Genomic DNA, 15,629 nt, shown 5'->3' on the forward strand with positions numbered 1-15,629 from the left:
AACGAAGCGAAATCTTGGAAAGGGGGCTGAGAGGTAATCGGTTCAGTTTGGAATTCGAGAACCTCAGGGGACACTGCTGACCGTAAAACATTGGCCAATCAACTGTGGTAGGCATCGCCATGTGGAGTCGAATGGATTTTCCTTGACTCTGTCCCTGCGAACGCCACAGATGCTATAAACGCTATCGCCGCATTGTTTACTTTCAAAAGGCAACATCCCAACTCAAGCTTTTGAGGCTTTGGCAAAGCAATTAAGGTTAGCCAGATGCGGCTCTTCATTTGCCTAGTCGCGAAGATATCGATCCCGCGCAACCTACCTAAGGGGTATTTATATGGTGTTTTATATATACTATGTAATATTAGGTATTCTTCAATAAGCAATGAAGTCAATATAAAGAGTCAAAAGACAAAACACATTGTTTAAAAGTCTACGTCACCTACCTACCTAGGTACTTACATTGATTAATCCATGTTCTCTTCAACCGCATAGCCCCCACGTGGAAACCTCCCGATTATTTATTTGCTACAAAACTGACGTGGCAGCCGTTGTTAAGGTAGTCTCGTCATCGTTATCTCACTAGAGTGATCAATTTGAATCATCCTTCTCAAATCAACTCTGAACAGAAAAACCCACCTTTCGCTAAGACCTGATTCGATCGAAGCATCTCGGCTGGCGGTTTCACTGGTATTCGATAGCCTTACATAGTAGCTATTCCAAACCAACCGATATGAGAATTTCATTTAAACGAATATCAAGTGGATTGCTCTAGAACTTAGTACGCGCTTTAGTTCCCGCTGGTCTGAAATGAAACCATGTATTGGGTGAGCTAATTGATTATTAGTGGAGAGGAAGGTATATTTGTTATTGCGAGATATAATGTTGCCAATATATTATTACTGACTAGAACCTTGGGGGCAAGTCGAATGTCGTCCGAGAGGGGTTTGCGTAGAAAACATTTTCGACAAAGCCGCCTATCCAAAACGAGAAACCTTGGATCGTGTAGGTAGGAAAGAGTCTTTTTTTCTTCTCTATCTTTTTCTATCGGTAGCTTGAATGCCAACTACGACATTGAAGGAGGTGAAAATACTACCCACCCATATTTGGAGGAGTCCGGTCAGGCTAGACTTGAACTGCGGATGCCAGCCCAAGCCAACTTTTGAACTTCGACCCACCCTCCATTGTTGTCAAACGAATGTCGGTAAAATGTGATAGATCTTTTGGATATCCCTTTTTTTTTCAGCCTTGAAGCGCTCTAAGCCTGCACGCCCTGGGAAATGTATTGATACCCTACGTCCTATACCCGTACTTGTCTAATGTGGGATGGCGTTGTCCGTTGCGGTAGGAAACGGGCCTTCTCCTTATGTTGGAGAAACTGCAGTATTCCGTCCCGCGAAGGGCATCCCAAATACCTAAACTATCGTGGCTAGGATACCGTACCAAGTCCGACGTGAATATCGTCGCGGTGGACCTTTCAGCCATCTTAGCTTTCTAGCTTAGCAGGGTCTAACCCATGTCCACAAATGCCGCAAGTGGATTAGCCTGACCTGTTTTGAAGGGGGCATTTTCGAGGAGGTGATCCATTTGAGACTCGAATATTCGCGGTGAAGTGCTATACATAGCAGTACCACTTGCTGTACGGTACAAGGGAGATATACACTACACCGCATATCGAATTGGCACAGTATCTACTACAGTCCTATTCAGTACTAGGCATTCGTGTTGTTTAATTGTGTTTAAATCTAAGGCTAGAACAATCGGAACGGAGATACTTGTCGAGATATTCTGTTTTATGGGTTGTAATAGAATAAGGTTAGTGTAATAGAAGCACGATTCGTGGCCATGGGGCTACCGATAATTTCCTGGAGCAACCATCAAGGGGTTCGGACGACTAGAAGAAAACCAAGCCATATAAAAGGGGGACGATATGCTCCCCTGGGTTACTTGGATGGTCCTCCTTTCCTCTTCGCACAACTTCCAATCAGGCCAGACTGCAGATAGTTGGGTACAGGACGTTCAAGTTCACCAGGTATGTGTCTGATCTTTTTTTCAATCTAAGGGCTGCAACGTATCGCATGTTTTTTTCTTTCTCCTTATTCCCCCCCCGCTTGAGTCCGGCATGTGATTGAGCGCCACACGAAGAGGCGAACTGTCAAGTCTGAGACACGAGGATAGAGGAACACAGAGAGTATAGGGCACAGGACGACGAGGCTTGGAAAACTACTTCCTTTATAATGAGAAGGAATATACGTTTCGTCATGGAAGCTCTAATTCTCGGAGATCTTCAAAACAAGTGTGAGTTGGCTTCGTCACTACTTTTACTAGTGTTACCGGTTAGCAGCCGGGTAGGACGAAACGACGAAACGACGAAAGTAAAATGGAGATGAAAAAAAAAGGGAGTTGATTGGATTGGATAGGAGGAAAGAGCCCAACTGAAAAATATAATATACCTAACTTACCTAAGGTACCTACCTTATAAAGGTACCTTATATACACGAAGCAACAGCAACCGAAGCAAGCAATCAATCAATCAGGGAAGGACATGAGTGACTTGCTTTAATTTAGTCTGCATTACGTCAATGGTGCATTTGCAACTGCAGAAGTAAGCTAACCCCCCCTTTTTTTAGGTATCAAAATTTACCGTAGCTGTCGAAGCTCCGCTGCCAACCAAAAAATTACCCCGCCATTGCCCACCCAAAAAGTCCAGACAAATCGTCATCCCAAATCGTTACTAAAAGAAATTCTTAACCTCCTTTTTCCTCGTTAAAAACATCCGCCTAGTCTCCTACACCTACATCGTCTCAACTAGGAGCTCACTCACTCATTTTTCGATTCAGTAACCTACCTAATCCATCAACGAAAAAAGAACACATAAAGTTACTTGAATCTACACAAAATACACAATGGCTCAGGTAATCAAGAGTGCGCTGCCTACTCATCTGAAGCCTGGCGGGAACGATGCGGACGGTGAGTTCGCTGGTCGACACCACGGAAAGACTCGATCGCACATGGTGAGTGCAGCTTCATTTCTTTACCCTTGGTATTAATCCATAGCAATCTGAAATCGCGGGTTCCCGAGTCAACGAGGAAACACGACTTACTCCCTCTCTCCTTTCCATCCTTTCCCTCGTTTCCCCCCTTTCAAATTACATCGTACCCTCTTTGTTTCCTATCCAACATGACGAGTTGCCCAAGAAACCCAAGTAGTCCTGGGGAATCCACGTGTGTTATGCCTCAGTACTTTAGATTGCATGGCAATATAAAGTTCCTCCTGTATTGGCTACACTTGGAAAGTTCGATCTCTCAAACATCATAAGATCACAGTCACAATTCTTCTCTACTCCCCAGTCACTACATCATCTTCGCCAAATCCGGGATTCTTTATTTAGCCACCGATAAGTGTTTATGGTGGTGGTTTTCCCGTTTAACCTTACATCTTTTTGAGCTTAATTATATCAATTTCTCTTCGATCATCTCCAAAATGCCTGGTTTGCTAATAGTCGACGAGGCCTTCGAGAATGCTTCTACCAACGTCGCCGCCGCGCAAATGCGCAATTCTCTCACTGAGCTTGCCGAGACCGTAAAGGACCCGGAGCAGAAGAAGGTATGTGTCTACAACAACACTCATTTTCGCCATGTCAAACTAACTAGTCGTGTTAGCTATTCGAAACTGAAATGGACAACTTCTTCGCTCTCTTCCGTCGATACCTAAATGACAAGGCCAAGGGAAACTCTGTGTATGTATAAATTCTATCGTGGTTTAACTTCAAATCAACGAGGCTAACGATGGGCTGGTTAGCGACTGGGATCGTATTAAACCCCCTGCGCAAGGACAGGTCGTAGACTACGAAGACCTAGCCAATACTGAATCCGTCGAATTCCTCAACAAGCTAGCCGTTCTGAAGCTGAACGGTGGCTTGGGTACATCCATGGGTTGTGTCGGTCCCAAATCCGTCATCGAAGTCCGCGATGGTATGTCTTTCCTCGACATGTCCGTACGACAAGTCGAGTACCTGAACCGGACATACAACACCAACGTCCCTTTCATCCTGATGAACTCGTTCAACACTCACGATGACACTGCCTCCATCATCAAGAAGTACGAGGGCCACAACGTCGACATTCTTACCTTCAACCAGTCGCGATACCCAAGAATTTACAAGGATTCGCTTCTACCCGTCCCCAAGAGCTTTGACTCGAGCATCAACGAGTGGTACCCTCCCGGACACGGTGACGTCTTCGAGTCTCTCTACAACTCCGGGCTCCTCGATAAGCTCATTGACCGGGGCATCGAGATCATCTTCCTATCCAACGTCGACAACCTAGGTGCCGTCGTAGATCTACGTATCCTGCAACACATGGTCGAGACGAAGGCCGAATACGTCATGGAGCTGACAAACAAGACCAAGGCTGACGTCAAGGGTGGTACCATCATTGACTACGATGGTTCCGTGCGTCTGTTGGAAATTGCCCAGGTTCCTAAGGAGCACGTCAACGAATTCAAGTCGATTAAGAAGTTCAAGTACTTCAACACCAACAACATCTGGATGAACACCCATGCCATCAAGCGCGTTGTGGAGAACAATGAGCTTGAGATGGAGATCATCCCTAACGGCAAGACCATTCCTGGTGATAAGAAGGGAGAGTCGGACATCTCCATCCTTCAGCTGGAGACCGCCGTCGGAGCTGCCATCCGCCACTTCAAAAATGCCCACGGTGTCAATGTACCCCGTCGCCGATTCTTGCCTGTCAAGACCTGCTCAGATCTCATGCTTGTCAAGTCAGACCTGTACACCGTTAAGCACGGTCAGCTGCAATTGAGCCCCGCCCGCTTCGGTGGCGCGCCGCTCATCAAGCTGGGTAGCGATTTCAAGAAGGTCTCGGACTTCCAGAAGCGCATCCCTTCCATCCCCAAGATCATCGAGTTGGACCATCTCACGATTACTGGCAACGTCAACTTACATCGTGGCGTGGAGCTGAAGGGAACCGTTATCATCGTCGCAACGGAAGGCTCCACGATCGACATCCCTCCGGGATCCATCCTGGAGAACGTTGTCGTCGAAGGTAGCTTGCGTCTATTGGAGCATTAATCTGTGGAAGGAACCCTAATCTATTGGCGTACTTTTTCGGGACCTTTCTGCTTTTTGTGTTGATAAGCGTTTTGTCCCCCCTCCTCCATTCCGTACGTTTCTACGTATTATAATGTGTGCGCGTTTTTTTCCCGTAGAGATTTGGCATGGTGGTTTATCGCCCTTTGCCAGCTATACGGGTGAATTATGGGAAGTTGTATGTCATATAGAGACGACAACGTTGCTGCGGCAGTGGCAAGGCGGTATTGCAGCAGCAGGATGCAGGATTTGAGTGAATGCACAGCGACCGAGGAAAATGGAGGGTTTATGGCAAGGACGTACGGGCGTGGTATGTAGACGCCGGTAAACATAATGAAATAAAGGATATACATAATATCCCAGTGCAAGTACGCTAGTAGACGACGATGATGTCGAGTATGTGTTGTGACTATTGCATGATCTGTATACCTAAAGCTACCTATACACTACCTACCTTGGTGTAGAGTCGAGGATATGCTTGCCGGTATGGAGCTTTGGTATTGAAATAAAGTTTCGCCACACGTTAATCTTGAAGGTTGTATGCGTCCTCAGTTTGTCTGTTACAACTTTAATCATCTGAATATCGGGTACCTACGTTGACGCCAAACTTTGTCGGCGTCTGGCCCTTTAAGATTCATGTCAAACAACACTCGGACGAGCGTACCTGAGCCAATAACCACTGCGAAGTAACTGGGTAGGTAATCTGAGAAGTTGATGTGATACCTAGGTACCTAGGTGGCTGTAGGTGCTACCGGGTGCTTCAGATCCGACCTGGCACGCGTCAAGTTTGCATTTATTAGAAGAACACTGGCGACGGGGGGTAAAGCGGATGACGCTCTATAGTATAGCCTAGGTAGGTAACGAAAAAAAGTCATACTTCATCCAATCGTTCCATGCTTCGATTTGTATTGAGTCTAGCAGTGCTAGCGCATATGTACATAGGTGCTAAGGTACCTAAGGTATACATACCCCCAAATAAATAAATAAATAGTAATAAGAGTGAACCCAACCGAACCGACTTTCCATTCGATGTCGATTCGCATTTCCTATGTTTCTTCATTTCCCCTTCTTCTTCATGCTCTCGGTGCACGAGGGACAGTACCAGCGGCCCTCGGGTTCGGACTTGAGGCCGACGCAGGTCCAGTGGAACCACTCGTAGGGACAGGCCGGGTTGTCGCAAGCCACCATATCGCCGTACGATACGTGCTGGCACAGGCAGTACTTCTTGCCTTCCTCGTCCTCGTCGTCCGAGCCTCCCGAGCCCGCCGACGCCGAGCCCCGGTCCCGCATCTCCTCGTCCCCGTCGAGCTGCGAATGTTTGCGATGATGATGGTGAGTGTTATGCGGGCGGGGCACGGGCGTGCCGCTGCCGGCCCTAGATCCCGCGCGCGACGACCGCACCGATTCCGCGTCCGAAAGCTCGCTGTCGGCGGTCGATACCGGTGACCCCTTGGATATACCCGCTCGTTTGACACGCGACAACGTCGATTTCGAGTTCGGAGGTTTCTTTCGGCTAACTCCAGCTGATGGTGTGCCTTTCCTCCCGACACCTACGCTCCCGGCTTTCGAACTGGCCCGCGGGCCAGCACTACCTGCCCTCGATGCCCCCGGTGTCCCTGCCTTGGGCGTCCCTGGTCCGAGAGAAGCATGACGAGCTAGTCCACTCGACGCTGTCGGCAAGCTACCTAAGCTGGAAGTCACTCGTGGGCCCCTCTTCGGAGCACCGCTTCCACTGTATCTAGTTAGTATTGGTTGTTTCTTGTTTATATGTAATGCGGATATCTGTTTTAAGAGTTTATGTGTGTGCCAAGTTCTGAAGAGGAAGAAGTGCTGCAAATAATTGGAGAGGAAAGGAGTCCAAGCAATATGTTGTGTTGTAAAAGGAAGTAAAGAATTCTGATTGGTTACTCACGGTCCGGCAGAGGACTCGCGCTGGTTGCGGTTGCTCATGATCATGCTTGCGGCGGGAGACGTAGGTGCGGAGCTGGAGATGTGTGCTTGTGATTGGGTGGTCCTGATCTGGGGGTTGGCGGCTCTCGATCCGGTCGGGGTCGCATTATTAGTGATAGGGTTGAGCGGCGTGTTACTAGCTGCCGAGACCGCGAGCACCCGAAGGCTAGTATTACTATTGTTGGCGGCGCTCGGTCGTACGACGGAAGGTATCTCGTCGGGGTCAGTAAACCCGGGTTCGTTTCGGTCGCCAAGCTGCTTGATCTGTAGGTCGAGATGTCGGATATGTTTGTCAAAGAGCGTCTGGGCCTTCTGGGCCAGCTGGATCTTCTCTTCCGCAAGCTTGTCTGCTCGAGTATAATTTTCGCGGATGGTCTCGCGTAACATCTGCTCGCGGGGGAAAGGCGTGTGGCTACCATTCATACGAATCCAGCGTTGGATCTTAGCGTCGCTCTCTTCGATTGTTTTAACACACTCCTGATACGTGCGGTCTTTGTCGGCTATCTCATCTTGGATGAAGCGGATCTCTTCAGGCAGGTTGGCGGTTCGATGAATGAAATCTTCGAGGATGGCGGCAGGGTCTTGCGCGTCGGTCGAGGGCGCCATCTTCTTTACGAAGTCTATGGAGAGATCGTCTCTAGGCATCGTTGTTAACCTGGCCCTCTAAGCGGAGGGGCACGCTCTTTGGGTAGGTGATGGTGAGAGCGTGTTCAAAGAGCAAGCGATAACGCGCGCGAAGATAGAGGAAACTGGAAAGCTTGAAACTAGAGGAAGGGAATGGTAAGATGCATTGATTCCGGTAATTATTGCTGCGTTGCCTATTGTTATTCGCTTTCTTTTCTTTTTCTTCGATTTTTGTCTTTTCTTTCTGTAATCAGATATCTAAGTTTCCTTCTAACTCTCCGTTCATCTTTTTTTTTATTGCTGCGGCGGCGTCCCAGAAAAAAGACAGTGCAACGTAATGCAGGGAGGGGCCAATTACTTTGTTGGCTGAAGCAGTTGGAATCACATGCGCATAATCGGGATATCTGTGTGAATTTGAGCTCTGGCTCACCTTCCTGATCAGTCCCGATAATATATCACTTTAAAAGGAACCTTCCAATAATAAGGAGTGGCACGATGTTTGAGAAGGCGCTAGGAGAGATAAATATAAAAGATGAGTGGATGGTAACGTTGGATATAAGAATTGTTTGCGCCGGTATATCGGTAGCGGTAGCGGTAGCGGTAAACGCGACTGGAAGTTAATGGTTGGTCCCTTAGGTAAGTAAGATCCCAGAGTGGGGAGTTAAGGTAGATTAGTTCAATCGATAAAAAAAAATCAATTCTAAAAGTTAAAGAACGGTAGAGGCAACAGATGTTAGAACTTGGGACAAGTCTAACCCATTACGTAATTTACGAAAATATTAGTTCCCATTGGCTGGATGAAGCAAATCGGGGCAATGCTAGAAAGAAAGTAACTTCAATCCAGGTACCGATCCGGTCTATTGCAGATCTAGCTTAGCGTCTCTTCCAATTTTGTATGCTAGTTAGCCCGTGCATTATAGTGGAGCAAATCGGCATCTACCCTGCTACCGCATTCTTGGTGTTACGAAAGTCGCCTTCATTCATCTTCAACTTTCATCTTGACGATTGAAAATAATCTCATCATTAAAGAAAACCCGAACGAAATCTCGAGAAAAAGGTCTAGATACCCATTATATATCGGGCTATCTCATCTCCGTTACATTCTTATTTACAAGCGCGCGTCCTGTAACACGTTATATAAAGCTCTCCTCGGATAATTTCTAGCGTCGTCCTGATTCGCCTTGACTTCCTTCATATCCTCTAAATTTCTTTTCCGGAGTCAACCAATAAGACAACAGTCGCATACTTATAGATATCAAGATTTCATAAGCTATACAGGCTCTACTCAAGGGTACTCAAGGGGGACAAATATTCAAGCATTTTCACCATTCGCTTCGCGCAGTAGCATATTTTCGTTGATCAGCCGCGTTTCCATCCGTTAGCCTTCAAGATGGAGGTTGACCCGGCGAATCATTATTCGTTACGGCTGCCAAAACCCAACTACCTACCTCACAAGGTCGATGTCGACGGGCCAGTGGTAAAAAAGTTCAATAAACCGTTAGATCGGCCAAGCGACCTTGAAAATGCAGCTTATCTTAACAAGATTAAGCGCTTCGCTCACGAATATGGCATCACGAAACCAAAAGGCTACACAGTATCATTCCATTATAACCCTGAAATGGAGAGGCATCACTTCGGTCAAACACATCCCATGAAGCCCTGGCGACTAACTCTCACCAAAAGTTTGGTCTCATCCTATGGCATGAATTTCGCCATGGAGAATTATACTGCTCGCGCGGCCACATACGAGGAGCTTACGGCATTTCATACGGATGATTATGTCGAGTTCCTTGCCTCAGTTGCCCCCCAACCACTACCCTTAGACGTTGATAACTCAAGTCCAGATCTCAAGTTTAATTTGGGTGGTAGTGATTGCCCACTTTTCGAGGGATTGTATGACTATTGTTCCATGTCAGCCGGTGGTTCACTAGATGCCGCGAGAAAATTATGCACGGGACAGTCCGACATTGCCATCTCCTGGGGTGGAGGCTTGCACCACGCCAAAAAGTCGGAAGCGTCAGGCTTCTGCTATATCAACGATATTGTCCTTGGTATATTGCAGTTGTTACGCATCCATCCTCGCGTTCTTTATATCGACATCGATGTGCATCACGGTGATGGCGTGGAAGAGGCGTTCTTTTCTACCGACCGAGTCATGACCGTATCTTTCCACAAGTACGATCCTCAAGTCTTCTTTCCCGGCACTGGTGCGTTAGAAGACAATGGCCCGAGGAGTGAGCACAACCCAGGAGCGCACCACGCTATTAACGTACCCTTGAATGATGGTATCACGGACGAGCAGTACGAGTGGCTTTTCAAGAGTGTCATCTCCAGGTGTATAGAAAAGTTTAGACCTGGTGCGATTGCTCTACAATGCGGTGCGGATTCCCTAGCTGGAGACAGATTAGGTAAATTCAATCTGCTTGTCCAGGGCCACGCGTCGTGCGTCGAATACTGCAAAAGCCTAAATATTCCTCTGCTCATGTTTGGAGGCGGAGGTTATACACCCCGAAACGTCGCTCGTGCTTGGGCATATGAAACGGCCGTTGCCATCGGCCATAACAAGACTATCCCGACAGAATTGCCCCTTCATACTCCCTGGCGCGACCGATTTCGACAAGATACACTCCTTCCTACTCTAGAGCAGATATTGGGGGAGCCGCGTCAGAATAGGAACCCGAGAAAGAAATTAGACGATATTATAGAGCATGTTACCGAGCAGCTACGGTTTGTCGAAGCCGCACCCAGTGTGCAATTTTCTACCATTCCGCCCGATCTCGGCCCAATACGGGATGAAGTTGAACAAAGAATCAAGGAAGAAGTAGAAGAGAAGGATGAACTTGAGCGGAAACTGAGGGAAGAAGGAATGGGAGATCGTATGGAATTAAGTACTTCGTGACATCAAGCCTACAGCGTAAATATATCAACAGAACTCATAAATATTGGTCGTAGTTGCATCATACTATTTTATAGTCTTACATCATTTTGTCTCTACCTTTCATACGCTAATTTCTTGGAGATTATATCTCCCACCTCTTTTCACTGGTGTAAAGTAGGTAGTTGCCTAGTTAAATGCATACATCAATGGCTGAACAAAACAGATCAGACGTTACGAAACTCGACTGCCCAACTCTTCATGCCGCCTAATATACGAAATTCAGAGTTTTTCCATTAGGGGCGCCTTAGAGATCTTAAACCCACCAGGCACCCTCTCTTGGAAAACCCTGTTCGGATCGTACTTGGCCGCTACCGTCTTCAACAGCTTTACATTCTTGGCGCCGTACGTCGCGAACGGCTCCTGGCCGTCCGTGCAGTAGTTGAGGTAGAGCCAGTCGGCGTCCTTGTCGATGGACTTGGCGTAGGACTTGACGTCGGCGAGGAGGGCCTTGACGGCGGGTCTGCCGACTTTCTCGCGCAGCTCGAGCGACTGGACCTCGATCCCGACCAGGATGTTGAGGCAGTCCGCCGGCAGGTTCTCGATCCCGAGCACGTTGCCGCCCTTGGAGGCGGAGATCCGCGCCCACGACTTCAGGATCGGCTGCGTCACCATCCGCGCGATGAAGTTGTTGTCCGGGATCGCCCTCCGCAGCTTCGATATTAGGACTTCGAATTCGCCGGATGCGCGGCGTAGGACGCTGGCGTCGACTTGCACGGTGATGGCTTCCCAGTTGGTGCTAGTGATGATGGTTAGTCGAAGGGGCTACATTATTCTAGAGAATGATAAATAAATAGTGGCGTGGTGAATTCATGTTCGACGTACTAGTTCGCGGACGGGACTACGTAATCCGTCAACTTCTCATACAGCGTCTTGACCTTGAAGTCGTCCTTATTTGAAATCGGATTCGGGATATCCAAGAACTTTTGGAGGGGCTTCGGGTTTGCGATGCCATTCATATCGGACAGGTTTATGCTTATGGTGTAGTCTTCCTCCAGGGCCGGGCGGTACGCGTATAGGAACACATAGTCGTCCGGGTTGTCGGCTAGGTTGTTTGTGAAGTCGACATAAGCGTCGATGATCTGGTTGTTGGAGGTTTTGGGGTATACGGCCATGCCGCACCATATGTTCTTGGACTCCATAGACTCCATGTCGAAGCGTGTCACTATTCCGAAGTTGAGAGAACCACCTTTTAGCGCGAGATATAGGTCTGGGTTCGTCGTCTTGTTGGCCTGGACTATACTGCCATCCGCTAGCACGACTTCGTAGTTGACAATCGTGTCTGGTGAATGAGACACATGTTAGCACTTATATAAACTCCCGATACCCCGGCTTCCGCTCGCAACACGCGAGACTATGCTTGTCGGGCAAATGATGGCTTAATCTAAAGAATTAGTTACTTACCACAACTCCATCCCTTCCTAGAGTTGAAGAACGATAAACCCCCACCAATTAAGAATCCACCGACTCCTACCATCGGCTCGCGCCCTCCAACAACCAGCAATCCTTCTATTATACTATTAGATCGCGCTCGTGTACGTTCTAAGAGAGCGTTCAGAAGTGACTTACCCTCACACAAGTCTCTGTAGACATCCTTCCATCTGCTCCCCGGCTGGAGTGATACAAGTTTCGTTTCGAGGTCGTAAGTCCGCTTCGTCATAAGACTCAGATCGATCGTCACGCCCTCTTTGATATTATTGCTATAATCCGCCCACATGTGGCCGCCACTATCCAAGCAAAAAATACCCCCCCATCAGCGTTTTCTCCTCTTGTCTCCCAACTCTCAAGAGTACCTAGGTAGGTAGGTAGGTACGGGAAGCAATAAGATTCGTAGCTAACGACATAACTCACCTGCGGACGGCGAACTGCAGACCTTTGGTGCTGACCAGCGCTTTCACCGCCTTGGAGACCTCTTCCGTGCTCCGGGGCTGCACGATGGCCCATGGCCGTAGTTTCTGCGAATACGGCGCGAGGGATGCCTCTGTCGCTTCGTACGTCTGCTCGCCGGGGACGTGCAAGACGTCGCCCAAGCCGGCTTTTCTCAACTTGGAAATGGCTAACTGCGCGAGAGAAGACATGATGATATATATTTTTTACTTTTATTTTCAGACGGTATTCAAAAATTACATGTGGCGATATAAGCTCGTGTATAATCAAGTTGCGAGCGCGGCATCTATATATGCAGGGTCCGTTGCAGTCACTGACATGTCGGTGTATGCCATATCTATATCAGGGCACCTTAGTCCTCCACCAGGATTAAGGAGTATTTGAAATGCCGCCGCGAAGTGCGTCCCGTCATATGAGAAGGACATCCAAGAGAATGCCGTGTTATGTAAAGGCGAGCTTCTGCATACCGCTCTCGAGGGCAGACCGAAGGAGACAAGAGCCAATAGCGGGAGAGGATTACCTCATATGGGATTCTTAGTCTCATGTAGGGACGGAGCGGTTCCCCGTCGCAAACGAAAATTCGTCTGCTTTGAGCGAACCCGTTCAGGCTATTCTAAGATTTATTCATTCTAAAACGGTCGGATAGAATGTTAATCATGCGATTCAAATACAATACAACAACAATCCTCAAATCCAGATGATGGGTCTGGATCGCGTTGAACCAAGTTCGTTGACAACGGCCATTTTGTAAGCTGCCTTGCGCATATATAATATAGGCCTGCCTACCTCATAGTATCCCAAGGACGTTACTATTTGTATAGCCACGAATACTCTCGTTCTCGTCCAGTGATTTGTTATCTTTTGTGGGATGGGAGAAACTCACGTAAGTCGTGGCAAAGGCATTTTTCTTCATGCATGTGCTTTGACGCAAAGCAGATATACCTCAGCAACTTATGAAAAGCAAAAAAAATCCTTCGATTTTTAATACGATATTCGTTAACGGAAGTATCGCGCTCGCGGATTATAACGCTTGATTTAACTAGATAAAGTAATACACATCTTACAAGGCAGTATATATCCCCGTAAGGCGTGATAGTATAGGTTCGGCGGTTTTTAAAGTAGGATGGGTATTAGTTAGTTTAGCTACATTTGTTGATTCCTTGCGCTGATATCAAATAATGTGGAACTTTTATGAACCCGAAGCTGTTTATATCTCTTATTTCCTCAAGCGAAATGTTGACCAAGCTAAGCTTCCAACGATTGGTATGTTGACGTTAACTTGGAACCTATCAGAATAGATCGTGAGCCGCGCCATATTCGAAAACACGGCTTATAATCGGGATGGCTGCCGGACTAGTAGGAGTGTACATAGTAGTATAAACCCGGAAAACCATAGAATTATGGTGGACTAGGATAAGATTGGGTTTCGACTATACGGCGCATGTACACGGTAGTCGAGATGCTCCAGTTATAAAAATATGCCTTATAACCAGAGATTGTAAAGGCAACATGTGGATCGAACTGCTTGCATGGTATTGATCAAATAGACTTTTCCCTATGGAAACTTATGCAGATGAAATATCAACAAACCCACCCTCCGAACGCCTAGTCGCCGTTGCCTGATGGGAATAACTCCATCCCACGAACCACGTGGTTTATGATCGTTACATCAAGACCGTAATATAACACAAAATAGGTTGCTTTCCTCTTAGCCTATCAGGTGCATTTATTTCGCCTCTTGGTATTGTCCAATCACGATACAGTGATCTCGCTCATAAGGTTCTAGTTACCATAGTTAGTAATAAGCAATTGTGAGTAGAGGGAAGAGTCTTCATACCTAGTGTCAATTGCTCCTGGGGCTTGATGCGCTCTGCTCTTAGCTTCTGTACTTCCTGCGCAAAGACTGCTTCTGGGGCAGCTGTGCTGTCAATACAGTTTGCCTTGATAGAAATAACTACACCACCGCCAATCTTCAGGAACATGTGCGCGTTCAGGGCGACGATACGGGCCTGGTCAGGTTGAGCAACATCAGCGAAGATGCAGTCGACCATAGGCACAAGCATGCGGTACTTCATGGGGTGTCGGGCATCCTCAACAATGGGGATGACGTTGGTTCGGTTCTGGGCCATGTTGACCAAGTCTCGGCCAGATCGGTGGGAGAATTCAACAGCGTAGACGTTTCCAGTAGGCCCAACGATATCGGAAACGTGAGAAACTGAGGTACCGGAGGCAGCACCTAAGTACAGAACCTTGGAGCCCGGCTTCATGTAGATATTGTCGATACCACCGATAATACCGGCAGCCAACTTGCTTCGGAAAGGGTTCCAGATTCGGTACTCGACCTTGGTGGTGATAGGGGTACCATCCTCGGCCTTGGTAGTAGTATCAACGGAAACCCTCTTCTCGCCGTAGACCTCAATACCAGGGGCGATGCTTCGAGTGAGCAAGTGGTCTTCCTTGCCCCGCGAGACGAAAACGCCTTCGTGACGGTGGGGTTCCTAAAAAAAAAAAAGAGGTGAATATGATAATCTTTATAAGTCAACTTATAATGAGGTTTACAACTTACAACAACAACCTTGGCACCACCCTTTGCACCACCTCTAGCGCCTCCACGTCCACCACCGCGAGGAGCACCTCGTCCTCTCGGGGCGCCGCGACCACCGCCACGTCCACCTCTGTCACCGAAACCGCCTCGGCCACCACCACCACCTAAATAGAGAACGATTAACAAATTGATGTCCTGGAATATGTTGTAATATATAAAATAAAGTTTGCAGATCCAACTTACCTCGACCACCTCCACGGCCACCTCGACCACCTCTGTCACCAAAACCACCACGGCCGCCGCCACCACCACGGCCACCGCCTCTACCTCCTCGAGGAGTGAAACCCATATTTTAAAAATAAAAGTATTAGTTAGGTATAATTCTTGCGATATTTGCGACGGGTTGTTATCGCGTCGTTTGTCGCGTTATGAGTTTTCGCGGAAACAATTGGAGGAAAAGTTATGTTAACTTTAAGCTCCCATAAAATTTCCTTCAAGCTTCAGAAAGAAAAAAAAAAAATTTTGGAGCTAAAGCAAAGGTAACCGCTAATGGAGTTCAATTGAGAAGTTGACATGGCCCGAG

General features: G+C 47.6%; 5 protein-coding genes across 5 annotated transcripts; 2 read left to right on the plus strand and 3 right to left on the minus strand.

Annotated features, from left to right (window-relative positions):
- The first annotated feature begins 3,142 nt into the window (after positions 1 to 3,142).
- On the plus strand, positions 3,143 to 5,321 carry F4812DRAFT_338223 (UTP-glucose-1-phosphate uridylyltransferase). Its single transcript, XM_047931620.1, has 3 exons — positions 3,143 to 3,601; positions 3,658 to 3,734; positions 3,797 to 5,321. The coding sequence occupies exons 1-3, from the start codon at positions 3,479 to 3,481 to the stop codon at positions 5,085 to 5,087; spliced, it is 1,491 nt and encodes a 496-aa protein (XP_047790969.1). The 5' UTR covers positions 3,143 to 3,478; the 3' UTR covers positions 5,088 to 5,321.
- A 595-nt stretch (positions 5,322 to 5,916) lies between these two features.
- F4812DRAFT_423998 (inhibitor of growth proteins N-terminal histone-binding-domain-containing protein) lies at positions 5,917 to 8,356 on the minus strand. The gene is made up of 2 exons (XM_047933798.1): positions 7,018 to 8,356; positions 5,917 to 6,837 (listed from the first exon to the last, which is right to left on the minus strand). The coding sequence occupies exons 1-2, from the start codon at positions 7,698 to 7,700 to the stop codon at positions 6,162 to 6,164; spliced, it is 1,359 nt and encodes a 452-aa protein (XP_047790970.1). The 5' UTR covers positions 7,701 to 8,356; the 3' UTR covers positions 5,917 to 6,161.
- Positions 8,357 to 8,952: 596 nt separating this feature from the next.
- F4812DRAFT_338377 (histone deacetylase phd1) lies at positions 8,953 to 10,707 on the plus strand. The gene has a single exon (XM_047931622.1). The coding sequence runs from the start codon at positions 9,070 to 9,072 to the stop codon at positions 10,576 to 10,578; it is 1,509 nt and encodes a 502-aa protein (XP_047790971.1). The 5' UTR covers positions 8,953 to 9,069; the 3' UTR covers positions 10,579 to 10,707.
- Positions 10,708 to 12,772, minus strand: F4812DRAFT_338376 (FAD-binding domain-containing protein). The gene is made up of 5 exons (XM_047931621.1): positions 12,466 to 12,772; positions 12,184 to 12,341; positions 12,019 to 12,123; positions 11,440 to 11,896; positions 10,708 to 11,353 (listed from the first exon to the last, which is right to left on the minus strand). The coding sequence occupies exons 1-5, from the start codon at positions 12,690 to 12,692 to the stop codon at positions 10,837 to 10,839; spliced, it is 1,464 nt and encodes a 487-aa protein (XP_047790972.1). The 5' UTR covers positions 12,693 to 12,772; the 3' UTR covers positions 10,708 to 10,836.
- Positions 12,773 to 13,529: 757 nt separating this feature from the next.
- On the minus strand, positions 13,530 to 15,570 carry F4812DRAFT_424004 (Fibrillarin-domain-containing protein). Its single transcript, XM_047933799.1, has 4 exons — positions 15,290 to 15,570; positions 15,068 to 15,210; positions 14,339 to 14,999; positions 13,530 to 14,283 (listed from the first exon to the last, which is right to left on the minus strand). Exons 1-4 carry the CDS (start codon positions 15,393 to 15,395, stop codon positions 14,228 to 14,230), a joined length of 966 nt encoding a protein of 321 aa, XP_047790973.1. The 5' UTR covers positions 15,396 to 15,570; the 3' UTR covers positions 13,530 to 14,227.
- Positions 15,571 to 15,629: the final 59 nt, after the last annotated feature.

Source organism: Daldinia caldariorum (genome assembly GCF_022478825.1).
Source record: "Daldinia caldariorum strain CBS 122874 unplaced genomic scaffold F4812scaffold_6, whole genome shotgun sequence".
Classification (NCBI taxonomy): Eukaryota; Fungi; Ascomycota; class Sordariomycetes; order Xylariales; family Hypoxylaceae; genus Daldinia; species Daldinia caldariorum.